Source organism: Jaculus jaculus, chromosome X (genome assembly GCF_020740685.1).
Source record: "Jaculus jaculus isolate mJacJac1 chromosome X, mJacJac1.mat.Y.cur, whole genome shotgun sequence".
Classification (NCBI taxonomy): Eukaryota; Metazoa; Chordata; class Mammalia; order Rodentia; family Dipodidae; genus Jaculus; species Jaculus jaculus.
Window position 1 is genome coordinate 15,799,654 of NC_059125.1, and position 17,922 is coordinate 15,817,575.

At 38.7% G+C, this 17,922-nt stretch overlaps 1 protein-coding gene and 1 pseudogene across 7 annotated transcripts in view; both read left to right on the forward strand.

Annotated features, from left to right (window-relative positions):
- Mid1 (midline 1) overlaps positions 1 to 17,922 on the forward strand; it is a 394,404-nt gene that overhangs the window by 295,301 nt on the left and 81,181 nt on the right. For all 7 annotated transcript variants that reach the window (XM_045140323.1, XM_045140325.1, XM_045140327.1 and 4 more), the window contains exon 3: positions 11,577 to 11,672. In XM_045140323.1, coding sequence (XP_044996258.1) covers positions 11,577 to 11,672 — 96 coding nt within the window. The remainder of the gene's footprint in view (positions 1 to 11,576; positions 11,673 to 17,922) is intronic.
- On the forward strand, positions 1,613 to 2,017 carry LOC123456628 (annotated as a pseudogene).

The following is a 17,922-nucleotide window of genomic DNA, read 5'->3' on the forward strand; positions in this document are numbered from 1 at the left end:
CGAACATAGTTCCTGAATGTCGCTGTGAATATTATGGAATAAAACAAGCCAGATCTATGTTTGCCTTGAAAGGTATCCAGACCTAATATTATGCTTTAAAGACATTCTGAAGTATTGACTTCAGGATAAGAGCAAACATTCTTTAAGTTCTGGGCAAACCCAAAAGGAATTACTAAAGTCTCTTATTTCAAGCATACATTTTATTAGCAGTGTTCAATGACAATTCATTAATGTCTAGCAATCTGACTCATAGGTATAAGTCTCTAAAGGCTAAACTTAGGAAAATTTATCTGCTTACCTTGCTGTTTGATTGCACATTGCTATTTGTAGACGTACAAAGCTCATCTGTTAAGTTGGATTTACCATCACATCCATGTCTGAAGGATTGTATTGAGATTACCCTAACATCAGTTGTCTCACCATGGATTGTTAGCAACTCAAATGAACCTACCAAACCAGATATCCAGAGACACAAAGGCTCCCAAGACCTCATCACTGAAGTAGACCTAAAGTGAACCCAACATGGCTCAGGGGAATTCGTAGAAGAAGGGGGCAGAAAGATTGTTCGAGCCTCAAGTTGGGACATTATTCTCAGACACATTGCCTCTTCCCCATAACTGTTGGCTACCCCCAAAATTCATGACCCACAATCCCCAAAGAGGAGGGTCCCTTCAGAGGGGGAGGATAGGGAGGAGGCTAATGATGGTACCAATGTGGCTATTTACATACACACTGAGTATGTACATAACTAATCAAGAAAAAATAAAATAAAGCAAAGCCGTGGGCGGGGGGAGTACATAGCATAAAACCATTTTAGCTATGGCTCCATTAAAATGTGTCACAAGTGCATGCATTAAAAACAAAAATGAGGGCTGGAGAGATGGCTTAGCAGTTAAGCGCTTGCCTGTAAAGTCTAAGGAGCTTGGCTTGAGGCTCGATTCCCCAGGACCCTCGTTAGCCAGATGCACAAGGGGGTGCATGTGTCTGGAGTTCGTTTACAGTGGCTGGAGGCCCTGGCGCTCCCATTCTCTCTCTCACTCTCTCTCTCTCTCTCTCTCTCTCTCTCTCTCTCTCTCTCTCTCTCTCTCTGCCTCTTTCTCTCCCTGTTGCTCTCAAACAAATAAATAAAAATAAACAAAAAACAAAAATGAGGGATGGGACTTAGCTCAGTGGTGGAGTACTTGCCTCACAAGCCCAGGCCCCAGGTTCGGTCCCCAGCACAGGAAAGAAAAAAAAAAAAAATACAAAAAGGAAAAAAAGGGCTCGCTCACTTGCTCGCTTGGAGGTGCCCACGGGCTGCATTCCATCCATCCCTCGGCTCTCCCTGGAAAGGGAGGGAGGCTTCATGGAGGGAGCGAACCTCCCCTGCGCAGTCAGCTCCAAGTTGCTAGGACTTCTCTCAAACTTGTGTGCTGAGGAGACTCAGATGTTGGCCTCAGCTCCTAGGCTGAACTCAGCAGATTGGCTCATGAAAACTAATGTATTGAGACAAAGGAAAGGATCTGGCAGACAGCAACATCTATTATCCTGGGCTTGGCAGCAAGGAAGAGGGCAAGTAGTGGAATTCCTGCAATCTGAAAACTACACTGAAAGGTGACATAGAAGCTGAACAATGGGTGGTGGAGAGAGGTATAACATTCCAGACCCTCAATCTAGAAACGTCAGTAAGAACCAACAGCAGCTTACTAGACAGAAGACTAAGGATCAGAATTCCCAGATGAAGATCGTTCACAAGAAAAAAGAACGAGGACATAGTTATGACTCATCAGCAGCAAAATGCAAAATGGCGAGAAGAACAATTTTTCTAGTAATCCAAATTGGAACTCTAGCCTATCAAGTCCCAGTTTGCTTTTTAAATCTCAAACTAACCAGAACTATGCTGGAGCCAAGTTTAGTGAGCCACCATCACCAAGTGTTCTTCACAAGCCACCAAGCCACTGGGTTCCAGTTTCATGTAATTCTTCAGATAAGGAAATAATGACATTTCAACTTAACCTTACTTAAAGTACAAGTTTAAGCTGAAGTACTAATATTTAAATTTAGCACTGTTTACATAGTCATGAATTTGTCTGAACCAAATTGACTTAAGGAGGTAAAACTTGTAATTTGCAAGTATAATCAAGACTATCATTTATGTGCTGTTTGCATAGTGACATATCAGTGCAATTTAAATAATTGTACTTGATACAAGTGAACCTTTCAGGTTGATTTGGGAAATAGCTGACTTTTAAAATTGTCTCTTGTGGAGACAGTAGTTTCCAGTCAGTCAGGTTATAGCTGAAATATACAGGGACTGAAAAATGTAGACATTAGGAAATTAAATGTCCTAAAGTCACCTAACTGCCAAAAGAAAATGAATTTTTACTAAAGATCTCATTTTACTAAATTGTACTTACTAATTGGTATATGTGTGAAAATCAGTCAGGGCTTGCTAGAACAAAGCAGTCTATGTCCAAGTGGCCCTGCTCTTTGGATCTCACTCTAGCCTGGGCTGGCCCTGAACTCAGTGATCCTTCCTCAGCCTCCCAAGTGCGCTGGGATTAAAGGTATGTGCCACTATGCCTGGCTTTGTCCATTTCTTATGTTTAGTGGATATGCATCTGCCTGCAGACAGACTATTTTTTTTTAAACTGATTTAAGTACCTCGAGAAGAAAGAGCCATGTAAATACATGTAATAAGCTTGTAACATATGTAAAGTTTTCTTTCATCCTACAAAGACTATTTTAGTATGAATTTGCAGGATGTATGGCCATGGACTTTTTTCTACGAGGGCCTAATTTTAAAAGGTCCCCAATTATTTTAAAGAAGCTTACCCTTATGCTAAAGTGCCATTGTATGTACAGTTGATTTGGTTTTAAGCTACATGTCAAAGTAAAAGCTAATATTAAAATTATATTAAAAGATTTAAGCTGCTAAGACATTTCCTATTTTTGAGATTGAAAATTTAATACAGGATCTCCACTCTATTCCCCAGTCCTTAAACGCAAAGATTCATTTTTGTTTTCATCAATGCTGATAAGACAGTGCTTGGTTCCAGTGGCTCTGATGCTTTTGGTGACTAAGTGCAATTTAGGGAGACTAAGGCAAAAGGTGTAATCTCAATCCAAAGGGTGAAAATACTAATAGCTGTTAATGCTACTAATTTGATACCCGTATTTTGCTGTTGACAAGGAAAATTAGCTAAGTTGTAATTTTCCAAATTCTGATGCAATGTGGAAATCTTATTAAGCAGGGCAAAAGTAGATTAAAGAAATCAAGGAAGACTTCCAAGAGTGGGAGGGGTCCTCAAAAGAAAGGATGGGGTTAACTAATGCATATGATGTGAGTTTGAACCATGAAATTAAAAAAAAAATAAATTCTGCTCAGTTAAAAAAAAAAAAGGAAAAAGAAAACAGGGATTAAAAAAAAACAAACAAACCATAAAATGATAGGAAAATTTGTTTAAGCAACTCATGCTTTATAACATTACCTTTCAGAATTTGACCACTTGTTCCATTTAAAAATACCGTCCAGAATTGTATATAGTGTTCCTTGGTGGTGATGGTAAGAAGGTAACATTAGAGCCCATCAAGTAGCACACTTAGTCAAACTTTATAGGTCAGTTTGTTACTGCATGAAATATATGAGGGTGATAACATCTTGTGAAGAGAAAGGTCTATTTGTTTTCACCTTTTGTCGTTGCTTTCTTAAGACAAGGTCTCTCTGTGTAGCCCAGTCTGGCCTCAAACTTGTGATCTTCTTGCCATACTTTTGCTTCCCAAGGGCTCATAGAGAAAACGGTTACTTAATACATTCAGAGTTCTCGAGGCGCAAGGATATGGTGCCTGTATTATCTCAGTTCTAGTGAGAGCCTCATAGCAAATGGTGAACAGCAATAGTGGAAGTGCATGCTGTAGCAAAATCACGTCTTTTGCCAGAAGGTAGACACAGTGAACTGGACACAGCCAGACTCAGGCCTCTCGAGAGGACCACCAAGGAGTCCCACAAAAATTACCTTCTAAGGTCCTTTCATCAAAGAATCAAGGACTTCTCACTAGACCCCAACTCATAAGTTTCCACCAATACTGCCACCCTGAAGACCAAGGCTTTAATCACAGTGGAAACACTCACATCACAGCCAAACCACAGGACTTGACCTTCTCAGCAATGAGTAGGAGTACATCCTTTAGTTTCCTAGAACAAGAGTATTGTTGGAAAAAAAATGTTACTTGAAGATAAATTAATGAATTAAGCCTATGCATAACTTAACATTGGCTTACCATAGAATTTGAAATATATATGTAAGTAACAGTTTCTAGGCTATTGGGTATTTTTTATTGTGCAACTATCTTTATAAAAGTTTGTTCAACCGTGTTGTTTTTGCTTTCCCAGAAATCTGGATGGAGTTATGTAACAGCCCTTGAGAATGATTTGAAATGGATCAAAAGCCCCCCTTTTTTTTCAATTTCAGATTCAAATTTACTAAGGAGAATATCCATAAGGAGCACAAGGCCTTTTAACAATCTATAGTAGTTATTAAATTAGGCAGTTAATTGATTTATTGCATTAGATTTTAGAAAGGTTATCCAATGGATATTCAGTTTTCTGTGTTAAATATGCACATGCATGTATTTGAAGGTGCATGGCAGGATGTGATGAAGTGATATGTATATAGCAGCTACTTAGCAATGCAATGCTGTTTCTCTTTTCCTGATATGTCTCCGTAGTCATTATTTCTGCTATGTGCACTTGCATTCCACACACACAGAAAAGCGTGTACTCATGCCAAGGCCCAGAAAAATAAAAAATCTTGGCTCCATAGGCTCAGGATAGCAGAAGCATTGTGGAGGAGCTGGGGAAGAAGAACTAGACTTATGGGGATGGCAGAGGACTATAGGAAAAAGAACTGCGCAGCTGGGCATGGTGGCACACGCGTTTAATCCCAGCACTTGGGAGGCTAATGGAGTAGTATCACCATGGGTTCGAGGCTACTCTGACTGCATAGTGAATTCCAGGTCAGCCTGGGCTAGAGCAAAACCCTACATCGATCCCCCCTAAAACAATAAATAAAAAGATTTGCCCATTTGGACTAGAAGATGAGTAGGTCTTCACATATGCCATGGCACCAAATAGTGACAGTAGACTTAATACCTTAGGTAATTCTTAGAATATATATACATAAGTCTTAAACATGGTACATTATCAGTTAGGCTTCTAACAGTATGAAACATGGTACATTATCAGTTAGGCTTCTAATAGTATGAAGTTCAAACTTGAAAACCAGTTCCTCATTCTGTCTAACAAGCACTGATAGTGCACTCTGCATGCCAGGCCTGCTTCGAAGTGCTTCCTTACATTTCTTTCTCTAATTACCTTGGCAGATACATGAGGGAACAAAGGCCAAGAGAGGTTACAAACTTATTTAAGGCCTTAAAACTAGTATTTAAATCCAAACAGACCAGCATGAGGCTTTGTGTGCTTGATCATTATGCAACTTAAAATAAAATGTGGGGCTGGAGGGATGGCTTAGCATTTAAGGCACTTGCCTGCAAAGCCAAAGGACCCTGGTTCGTCTCTCCAGGACCAACGTTAGCCAGATGTACAAGAGGGCACACATATCTGGAGTTCGTTTGCAGTGGCTGGAGGCCCTGGCGTGCCCATTCTCTCTCTCCGTCTTTCTCTGTCAATAAATTTAAAAAAAAGTATTAAAAGATAAATAAAATGTATACAGGTCTGAATGCTATTTAATCTTCTTCAGACATTTGTGAGTACTTTCAGGCTAAGTTTTCCATCCATAAGTAAAAGCCCTGTTGTTATCTTGTCTACAGAGAATTTGTCCTAAGGCCCATGTTCCAGTGTCTATTTCAGACATTGGCAAAAGGCTGGCAACAAAACTTAGTGTTAGACAGAAGCAGCTATGTGTATTTGCTAATGGCCCACAAAATGGTTGCTATTCTCTAGATCAAGGTCTAGCAAATTGTTATGGGCCAAATCTCAACACCTGTTTTTGTAAATACATTTTTATTGGAACACAGTAATTAAATACTGTCTGTCGATAGCTGTTGTCGTACTGAAGCAACAGAATTCTATCATTGTTAACAGACACAGCAAGGCCAAGAAAATCAAAAATGCTACATGGCTCTTTAAAATAAGGAGATTGCTCAACCATTTCTAGACCATAGTACTATGTGCGGTGCTTGAGATGTGACTGGTATGAGTTAGGATACACAGATCAGGTTCTAAAGGCTTAGTAAAAAGAAAGATAAAGAGTGTAAAACAACTCAGCAATGGTTGGATATTGGTTATGTGTTGAAATAATATTGTTATTAAAATTAATTTTACCTGTCTCTACTTGTATAACTGCGACTAGTAATGTGATTCTAATTTGTAGCTCACATTACATTTTCCTTGACAATTTCAATCTAAAGCCTGTAATCAGGAGGTTATGTGACCTCTGACAAAAGAACTGGGAGTTACAGGAAGATAAAACATGATCACATGTATTTGCAAATATCTTTCTTTTTATATTTTATTTTTATTTATTTGAGAGAGAGAATGAGGAAGAGAGAGAGAGAGAGAGAGAGAGAGAGAGAATATGAGAGAATGGGCATGCCAGGGCCTCCAGCCACTGCAAAGGAACTCCAGATGCATGCGCTACCTTGTGCATCTGGCTTATGTGGGTATTGGGGAATCAAGCCGAGGTTCTTTGGCTTTCCAGGCAAATGCCTTAACCATTAAACCATCTCTCCAGCCTGCAAATATCTTTCTAAAGCAACCAAATTGTTGTCAATTCAATTGCTCCTCGTAGAAAGGAATACTCAAATCGAATGTCTTTAGGCCATCCAGGGAAACAGTGGTAGGTGAGTTCTCCCAGAGGCAGATTCTGACTGGGAGTAGGAATTGGGAAATGATCAGGAAGCACGCGGAATAGGAAACAGGGAAAGGAAGAGGAAAAGGGGCATGGTAATAAGCACAGTTGGGTCCTGAGCAGATTTTATAGATGGAGCCTCAAAGTGGTCCCACCAAGAAGATGGGGAGAGCTGTGTGCTATCCATCTTCTAAGTTCCAGTTATTTCTGGTGGCAAGCTTCTATGGATATCAGCCTACCCTGACTTCCCAGCAGTACAGCTTGCCCTTCCTGTTTCCAAGTACATTCAGAGGCTAAAGGGCACAAGTGTAGGCAGGAATAAAAGTCAGCAAACCTGGAAATGACATGTGCCAGAGGCATAGAACTGGGCTTGTTCTGAGATCAGACTGTTTATAATTTCCTTGAGTTTATAATTTTAGCAAATGTGTGTGCAGTTTTTCTGGTACATGTGGTCAGTTTTCTCTTATGGTCTCAGTGATAGCATAGGTTGTTGGGCCAATCATTTTCCTCCTTTTGGATGGGAAAACTGAGCCCCAAACCTGTCCATTCATTTCTCAAGAATATTCCAGTTAGGGCTGGGCATGGTGGCGCACACCTTTAATCCCAGCACACTGGGAGACAGAGGTAGGAGAATCACCATGAGTTTGAGGCTATCCTGAGACTACGTAGTGAATTCCAGGTCAGCCTAGGCTAGAGCAAGACCCTACCTCAAAAAATAAAAAACAAACAACAAAAAAAACAACAAAAAAACAGAGTGCATTTAGGATGGTAGCCCAGGTCTCTTTGCTCTAATACATGAGCACCTCCACATTGAGCTCAGCCTAACAACATCATGTACATAATTCAAAGATTTTAGGATGACAATAGAAAGCCAAAACTTTTTTTGTATTCTGCAGAATTTTTTAGATATACATAAAGAAGTATATACTTACATTGAGACATAGCTAGGGATGAAAGTACTAGATCTACCTAATCCCAAGTCTCCTTTTTCAATTTTTGGTCTATTGAGGCAGAGTCTGAGGTAGCTGAGAATGACCTACCTTCACTCCCCAGTGCTTGATTTCCAAGACTCTTACACTAAAAAAAAAAAAAAAAAAAAAAAAAAAAAAAAAAAAAAAAAAAAAAACTCTCTTCTGTTCAAAGCACAGAAAAAGCAGGAGATTAAAGAACTGCTGAACACCACACAGAATGTTAGTGACAGAGTTACATTCCAAAAACATCTTTAATCAAGCCCATGGAGTGGAAGCTTATGGATGCTCCGCTTAATGAAGACTGGATTTTGTTTCTATCCCATTACCCATGTTCTCTTCAAAGGTGTTGCCAGCCCCTTTGTGCACTTGGAAACAAGTCTCTTCCCCATCTTAATTTTCCTTTATTATACTTCTAACTGCCTTAGTAATTTTTTACAAACCTCAGTAATACTTATACTATTTAAATTTGAATATCCCCAAAGGATCTGTGTAGGTCAAAGTATTTAAACCACTAGTTTTCCTCTATGTATTAGTTGATTAAAAACAGATTGTTTGCATGAGGTATATGTAATAAAGGGAAGGGAAGCAAACAGATTTTATGAAATCTAAATGTACTGGATTGCATTTATTTGGCTCTCTTGCTGACTAGCTTTACAAAAGTCATACCTATGACAACTGAACTGTAAACAGTTAAATGATGTATTCCTCTAGAAATTTCCTGCTATGAACAACCAGCCAAAAAATAAGCAAAGGTATTGTTTTAAGATTAACACACTAAAAAAAGCTGACTGATATAATAGTTGTATCTAAACCAAGGACACTGAATAATGAAATGCCTCAGATTTATTCTCTAGTCTCTGAGTCTAAAGTGGTTGCCAGCTGAAGTTCATTTAATCCAAACAGTAGAAAAAACATTTGACATTCTCTGGGTGAGGAGGGCGGATTGTTCTGAAGAGACCTGAAGATGAGTTCTTCTTTGCAAACATGAGATCATCAGGTTATGCCCAAATCTCTGGCTCATTCCCTAAAGTTCATTTTAAAGAATGCACAAACATAAACAAGCATAAACATAAGCTGGACCAGGAACAAAGGAAGTGCACAATGGTAAGAGAAGGTCGAAGGTGGCATGCTTCTAAGAAGTGCCGAGGTGATGGGATAGTGAGGACTTTCAGGAACATTGCGGATGTGTACTTTTCTTGCAAAAGCCCCATACAGCTGGTGGAAAATTCTCCTCCCATCCCTGTGCACACATTTGGCTCAAAGGACATTTCACACCTTCTCTGAAATGGAAATCATATATGGAAGTTGCAGAGAAGGAAACTGTGCCTCCATTGCACACAAGTACCTTGTGGAAGTACCCTCTTTGGGAAAAGAACAAGTCCTAACCTCAGAGTGTGTACTTCTACTGGCTAGGCTACACCAATCCCCAAATCACAGCATGGGGAATAAAGTTTACAGAAGATGAACTGTCAGACAAAAATTACAAGACATAAGATAAAATCAGGTCTTTTCGAAACAAAGCAAGCACTAGAACATGTGGAATTTCTTTTTTCTCCAGAGAGCATAAGAACATATAGGCCTAGTTTTCTTGAAATTGTATATGAAAAAGGAACAGAACAAGAAAAGAGAGCTGTGATAAAGAAAATACTGGAAATGACAATGTAGTCATTAATATTTATTTTTAAAAAGGCAATAGAGCTGGGTGTGTGTTGGTGCATGCCTTGAATCCCCAGCACTCAGGAAGCAGAGGTAGGAAGACAGCCACCCAGAGACTCCATAGGGAATTCCAGGTCAACCTGGGCTGAAGCCAGACCTTACCTTGAAAAGAAAAGAGGCAATACACAAGCTAGACATAGTGGTTCATACCTATAGTCCTCTGACTCAGGATGTTCTGTCAGGATGATGGACAGTTCAAGACCTGACTAGGTTACAAAGCAAGATCATCTTTCAACAAACAAAACAAAATAACTAGGCAATAGGACATATGTCAGAAAAATAATATACACATATATTATATGTCATAAAGATAACCGGTTTAAGAATAGCCAGGGATTTCTGTTCCTGACATACTTCTTTCAAGCATTAGATGACAATGGTTCTTTTACTTCCACGCTTTCTGTTTATTTATTATTTATTTATTTGCACATGTGTATATGTAGGTAGGCACATCAGGATCCATTGCTGCTGCAAACCAGCACCAAACACTTGCGCTGGTGTATGTGGGTGGCTTGAGAATTGAACCCAGGCTGTCAGACTTTGAAAGCAAGTGTCTTTATTTAACCACTGGAACACCTTAAAGCCCCCTACCTTTATACCTTTTAAGTAAAAAGTTTAAGAAACTAGAACAAGCTAATAATCTACTGACAAACTCTTCAGTTTAGTGAACTGTCATCACCATTATATAATTGTTCATTTTCAAAAATCCTTATACTCTTTTGTTGTTGTTTGTTTTCTTTACTTTTGGAGTACTAGGGATTGAACCTAAAACCTTAGTGCTCTACCACTGAGCAATACTCCAACCCTTGTATCTTCATTGCTAGATACTGTATTTTTCCTGTGTCTGTGTTACTATCTATATAGTCAAATGCCTTCATTATCTAAGCCTTTACCTTCTTATTCTTCTTTGCTCTTATCACATGATGTTGATCTATTTCTTGCTCATGGAGGATTATTCTGCTTGCTCAGGTCCGCAAGTGTCTATAATCTGCCCACCAAATTGCCATTCAATTGCAACTTTCTTATTCATGCTTCTAGCTTCAGCTCAAAGACAGCCCTTTTAGAAACCTTCAGGCAGCCATCAAGTCTTCCACCCCACTCATTTACAGCATCTCTCATTTGCATAGCCATTTCCTTTGGAAAAGAGATAAAGAGTTTTATTTTTGCTTCTTCCAAGGTATCTCTCCCCAACTCCAACACACACGCGCACGTGCACGCGCGTGCACACACACACACACACACACACACACACACACACACACGGAGTATTTGGTGTGTGAGTGGATAAATAAGTGAATGAATGATATAAATGAAGAACACAGGAATGAGAAGGAATGGAGACATTTTACCCAAGTCATAGAACAGAGGGTTATTGTGGTTGAAAGAATGACATTTTCATTCCAGAGAACTTTAAATTTAATGCTTTAAAGGAATAAGAGATGGATAGTTTTATAGTCTTAAGAAAATAGTGATATGGATATAGTGTTCATGAACATTTGATCTTGCATTGATAGACAAAAAATAGAAACACATACAATAAAATATATGACTGTAGAAAGATATGTGACAAAGGCTTCTTACAAATTTGAATAAATGGCCATATTGTCAGCCATAGCTAGTCATTTCAAAATTGCTTCCAAGAGATTAACCTCTCCCTGACCATAAAATGGTAAATGTTCAAAATCTAATAATACGCTACGTGATGTAGGAATACAATCTTTATATTATTGCTGCTTCTGAGTTAGGTCAAGAGATAGATATCTTCTTTCTCCCAAGTTCACAATGTGCTGAGTAACTTTTAGCCAAATATTTAATTAAATATAAGTGTGTAAGCACAAAAACCATGAAGAAAAAGATAAAGTTTGACTATACCAAGAAGATTTATGAAGATCCAAAAAATTCAGAAATACTTGAAATTGAATTAATGTCATTAAGATTTCTGAAAAATGTATACATTTTTTCCTGAGGATGAGTGATTTACTATATGCTAAAGTAGGGAAATATGCAAAAATAACGTTTCTTCCTCTCTCTTTTTCAATAGCAAAACTTGGAAAGTAACCTCACCAATCTTATTAAGAGGAACACTGAGCTGGAGACCCTTTTGGCTAAACTCATCCAAACCTGTCAACATGTTGAAGTGAGTATCTCTCTACCTCTGTGTGATCTATTTAGATAAAAAACTGCCAGTCTTGTCATTTTATATTTTTTAAATTTCTAACTTTTGAACATGAATCTTTCTTAAAATTAAACCTTTGGCAGAAGCCAAACATGTAAGACAGAGGAGAATGGAAAGAGCTAGAACTTTGGAAAATCTCCCAGGACTGCCAATTCTCCATCCCTATAAAGTTCCCCTGGATTCAATAGTGTATAATATTCCTAATAGTGTGGATTTTAATGACCCTTACAAAAAGAATACCCCAAAAAATCACTATTTATATAGTGTTAGTTTACTAGAGCTGTCATAACAAATCACCACAAACCTGGACAGCATAAACAATAGAAAATTACTATGACATAGTTCTGGATGCCAGAAGTCTGAAATGCAGGTGTTGGTGACAACATACTCTGTTTGTGGTCTCTAGAGGGGATCCTTCCTGTGTCTTCCCACCTACTGGTTTCAAGCAGGCCTGTGTGTTCCTTAGCTTCCAACCGAAGCATTCTAATCTACACCCATGCTGTCATATGACAATCTCCTCATGTGTCTGTGTGTCCAAACTTTCTATTTCTTGTAAGGATACCTGTAATTGGATTAGGTCCCTGTCATTGGATTAGGGCCATCCTACTATATTATGACTTCATTTTAACCTGCTCACATCTACAAAGACCTTATTTCCACGGAAAGTGCCCCCCCCCTTTTTTTTGGTTTTTCAAGGTAGGGTCTCACTCTAGTCCAGACTGACCTGGAACTCACTATGTAGTCTCAGGGTGGCCTCAAACTCATGGCGATCTACCTACCTCTGCCTCCCAAGTGCTGGGATTAAAGTCATTTGCCACCACGCCCAGCAGAAAGTCCAACTTTTAGGTACCATTGAAAATATCATTTTGGGGAGACACCATTGGGCCCATTACAGGTAAATACTATGTGTCTGTGAAATCAACCATTACAACAGTAACCGACAAAGCAGCATGGATTCTACACTGGATAAGGAAAAACTGGATAGCAGTTGCTGAGCATGATTTTCAAAGTCCTAAAGCCTTTTGGCCTTTCAAAACATATTTATTGTGGCCTGGAGAGATGACTTAGTAGTTAACGACACTTGTTTGCAAAGCCAGATGCAGATGCACAAAGTGGTACATATGTACTAAGCTTGGCTCACCCATACTTGCTCACTCTCTGTCTCTCTCTCTCTTGCTCTTCAATGCATAAATAAATATCTTAAAATTAATAAAATATTTATTTATTTGACAGAGAAAGAGAATGGGCACACCAGAGCCTCCTTCTGCTACAAATAAACTCTAGACACATGTGCTACTTTTTGCTTCTGGTTTTACATGGGTATTGGGGAAACAAACTCAGGTCATCAGGCTTTGCAAGCAAGTACCCTTAACCACTAAACCATCTCTACAGCCTTCTTCTCGTCTTTAATCCAGCAGATATCTCTGTATAGTAGGCCCACAAGTACCCAATGTCTACCTTTCAAGTCCTTTTGTCTGTCCTCCAAGCTGAAGTTGAAAGATACTTCAATTGTAAATATTTCTCCATGGGCTGGAGAGATGGCTTAGCAGTTAAGCGCTTGCCTGTGAAGCCTAAGGACCCCGGGTCGAGGCTCAGTTCCCCAGGTCCCACGTTAGCCAGATGCACAAGGGGGCACACGCATCTGGAGTTCGTTTGCAGAGGCTGGAAGCCCTGGCGTGCCCATTCTCTCTCTCTCCCTCTATCTGTCTTTCTCTCTGTGTCTGTCGCTCTCAAATAAATAAAAGTTAAAAAAAATTAAAAAAAAATATTTCTCCAGATCTCCAGACCAGTGTCATATCTCCTTTCTCTAAATCTCACGAAATTTTATTAATAATCTTCTGGTATTTTAATATCTATTCCAGGATCCAGGTACTAATTCCAATTTTTTCAATTAGAATGTAAAGTTTTTGAAAATCAGGTCCCCATCTAATTCACCTTTGAAACTTATACTACAGTAGAATAAATTTCAAAGAGAAGTTCAGTACCTCATATACATGTACATTTTCATGTATCTGTAACAATAAATTTAAGAAAAACAAATCTCAGGATGATGACTGTATACAAGGGCAATTTGAACTCTGAACGCTTGCACATTGACCTTTCCAAAATATCCACATTTGGAGACACAGGTTTTTTTAGTATGCAATTTTAAAATTTTGACAATAACTAATTTATAATGGAAATTTTAAGTCTCTTTTCATCTAATCAGTAATTATAAACTTATGGCCTTCTATGTGCATCTAACTGTAGCAGTAAGCACACAATAATCTAGAAAATATAATAAGGCTGGGAAAGAAGCTCAGATAATCAAATCAAGTAAGGGAGGAAAACACTACTTTTCTTGTCACTCTGGACACAGAGAAAAATAAAACAAATTTGGAGACTGAAAATGGTGCCAATTCATTTTTTTCCTCCAGTGGGGTTTTTTTGTTTGTTTGTTTTTGTTTTTAATGCTAAAAGCCAGGCACAATGAAACATGTTTGTAATCCTAACGCTGAGGAGGTAGAGATGGGCAGATTCATGAGCCTTGCTGGCCAGTCATTCTAGCCTAATTGGTAAGCTGCAGCCTAGCAAAAGGAGTGTTCTCAAAACAGGTGAATGGCAACAAGGTGGTGCTCTGGCTTTCACATGTACACACACACACACACACACACACACGCATACACACACACACGCACACGTGTAGCTGTACACACACACACACACGTTAAAAAATAAATAAGAATATGAAAGAACATTCCAACGTGTTAGAAGTCTATATGCTGACATCATTATCCAATTAAAAGACTAGAATTGAGGCAGTTGCATTCTCTTTGATGGCAAAATACCCAATCACAAGGAGCTTGTGGAAAGAAACCATTTACTTCATTTTACAGTTTCAAGAGGAAGCTTCATCATGGCAGGGAAATCATGGCAGGAACAGGAAGCTGGTACACATTGTCCTGTATCATCAGGGAGGAAGTAGCAAGAGTGATCTAGCTGGACTGCCAAGGGGGATTGGACTGGAAAATCCCACTCCCCACCGTGACACTCCTTCTCCAGCAAGGTTCTACCTCTTAAAGGTTCCATCTGCTGGGGATCAAAGTATGACGCATAATCATAAACACACGAGGCTATGCAAGTTGTTTACATTGAAACCCTAAGATCCATGTTTTTCAAAGGACTAGTAGTAAAGAGCTACTTACAACTTCTAACACATGATGGGACACAGTTTAATGGTCAGCAATTTTGCCTTTTTTTTTTCTAGTGCCACATAAAATACAAATTACACATTTGTCTGTGCCCTGGATTGGACAACTGTGTTGTATGGAAGGGAAATCAAACAAAGAGAAGGGAGTGAGTAAAGTTTACTTCAAAGTGTGAAGGAGTCAGGACTTGAGCTTGTCCTATTTTAGAAGTACCGTATTTAAAATTCTATAGGTATTGGCAATGTTAGCTTATCTGTGCCATCCAGTGGCATTTCTGCTGGTACATTACTCAGTATAAGAAAAAATTAACTTTCAGATACTCTCTCAATGTCAAACTATTTCTGTTATGCAAAGACTGGTGGTTAGTGCAAAACGTAAAAGTACTGGGTTCATAAAGGGGCTTTCATTTATAAGTACTCTCTTGATGACTGGCAACTTAAAACTGGCTACTAAGAAACAGGTGGGGTGACTTTTTCAAATTCCAAGTTTGTCATGCTTTTCTGAGGTAGGGTTCACAAAAACAGAAGAGGGCTCCTATCCTACCTAGGACATATATCCAGCTGGTCATCTTTTGAGCAGGGTACAAAAGGTGGAGAATGGAAGGTTCTAGAAAAGTGCAAAATGGAGATAAAAGAGCTGATTCTGACTGTCTACAGAGTTCTCAGGCTCATGCTATTGGATCCCTTGCTTTAAGAACTGCATGACCATCCTAGTTGAACCAGTCTTTTGCCATGTTGGAAACACTTTGCAGAACTGAGACCTTTCTAGCCTTCTGTTTAGATTGGATTTGTTTGTGGCCATAATCTCTGCAGGGAAACATGCTGGCCCTTGTTGATTAAACAACATGAAAAATAATAGTGAAAAAGCATAATGTTTTCATTATTGCAAGGGAAAGTGAATATGTATTATATGCATAAATGGTTTCAGAAAATAAAATGATCTGTGTGCTATATTTTACTTTTATGATGTGATGGCATTTGATGTTTAGTATAATAAGAAAGAATTATTTCTCTTTGGTAAAAAAAAAATACCTGTGCTTTATGGCAAATCTTACAAATGCTTTATGGATTGGGTGATTATTTCATTCAATTTCAGCTAGTTACATCTTAAAGCATTAGTATCTGGTTTCCATTATGGCTGGTAGTGATTTCAGAACAAACGCCTTGTTCCTAATGCAGTATTAGTGTGACTTGAATTTACAAAATGGTATTCATCCTAGCATGACATAAAAGGATATTCTATCATGTTCAGTAATTTGCAATGAGAGATAAATTCAAGAAATTGACAAGGAGGCTATTTTTACATTAAGGGAGCCAACAGTGTTTGAGTTGAAACAGGCTTAAAAAAAAAAAGCTGTTGCTGAATTGACTATGGAAGACTTGCAAATAGACATATACATGCCACTAGAGGTTATTCCAAAAATAGGCTGAAGCATTCATTTCTCTCCCTGTTGCTTTGTAAGAATCCTTTGGAGTGGAAATAAATGTTTGTGGGTGAGTCATTTTGGAACTTGGGCAACTGATTCTAGATAAATTTAAATAAAAGTATGAAATAGAAAAATGATATGAGCAGTACCTATTTTTACATTTATCCCCTTATTATTTATTTTAATGTTAACTAATTAACAAAAATATTAATTACAGATATTCTCAAAAATAATTTTATGGCTGGAGAAAAGGTGATAATGTTAGGGTGCTTGCCTGTGAAGCCTAAGGAGCCAGGTTCAATGCCCTAGTACTCACGTCAACCAGATGCATATGGTAGCACATGCCTGTGGAGTTCATTTGTAGGGATAGAGGTCTTGGCTCACTCATTCTCTCTCTCTTTGCTTCTTTCTTTCTCTCTCTCAGATAAATACATAAAAATAAAATATTTAAAAAATAATTTAAAAAATTGGAGTGCTCTGGCATCATATAATAATTGAATGAATTCATATCAGAGTCTTATGTACTTCATCAATAGAGAAGCCTACAGGACAATGAAAACTATTTTGAACAGCAGAGGCCACTGGGGGCGGGGGGCTGGAGAGATGGCTTAGAAGTTAAGGTGCTTGCTTTCAAAGCCAAAGGACCTTGGTTCGATTCCCCAGTACCCATGTAAGCCAGATGCACAAGGCGGCACATGCATCTGGAGTTTGTCTGCAGTGACTGGAAGCCCTGGTGTGCCCATTCTCTCTCTCTCTCTTTCCCTCTTTCCCTCTCTCAGATAAATAAATAAAAAATAATAAAGGGGCTACTGGAAGGATTCTAATAAATAGACACGGTGGAGGGAATTAGAGGAAAATGAACATGAAATTTACATAGTTAAATTAGATGCAAAACTGACCGGTGACCACAAGAAAACAGAGTTTTGCCTTTAACATTTATACAAAATAAGTTACATGTCATCCATCACCTCTCCATATAACTTTGCAGAGAGTAAGCCCTAATCAATAGCAAATAGAAAGTTCACAGTTTAGAGTGTCAGGTGACACTGACTGAGTGTGGCTTGAAAGAATATGTTCTGGTATGACAAGAAGACTCCAAATCTACTCCTTCCCTTAATTCTTTCTAAAATATTTTTATTTATTTGCAAGAAGAGAGAGAGAGAGAGAGGTGAGAGGGTGAGAGAGATAGAAAAGGGAGATAATGGGTGCTTGAGAGCCTCTTGCCGGTACAAATGAACTCCAGACACATGCACCACTTTGTGTGCAAACCCAGGCTGTCAGGCTTTGCAAGCAAGTCCCTTAACCACCGAGTCATTTCCCAGCCCCTCTTTGTCTTATTTCTAAGATTTGGATAATTTGGCTTATGATGACTTTTTGTTCTGGAGACTGTTAATCTTTGAGCTGTATTTGCTCAACAGATATTTCTAGATGATGGTGTAAGGTTTTGACTGTCATCTGCTATTTTACTTTGCTGAGGGGGCCTCACGAGTTTGTTCCTGGGATGAGTGCGAATGTCGCACTCACTATGTGCGGTGTGCTGTGCTAAGTGCCAAAGATCCCTTCCCACTGGGGACTCACGATTCTGACTAAGACAAAA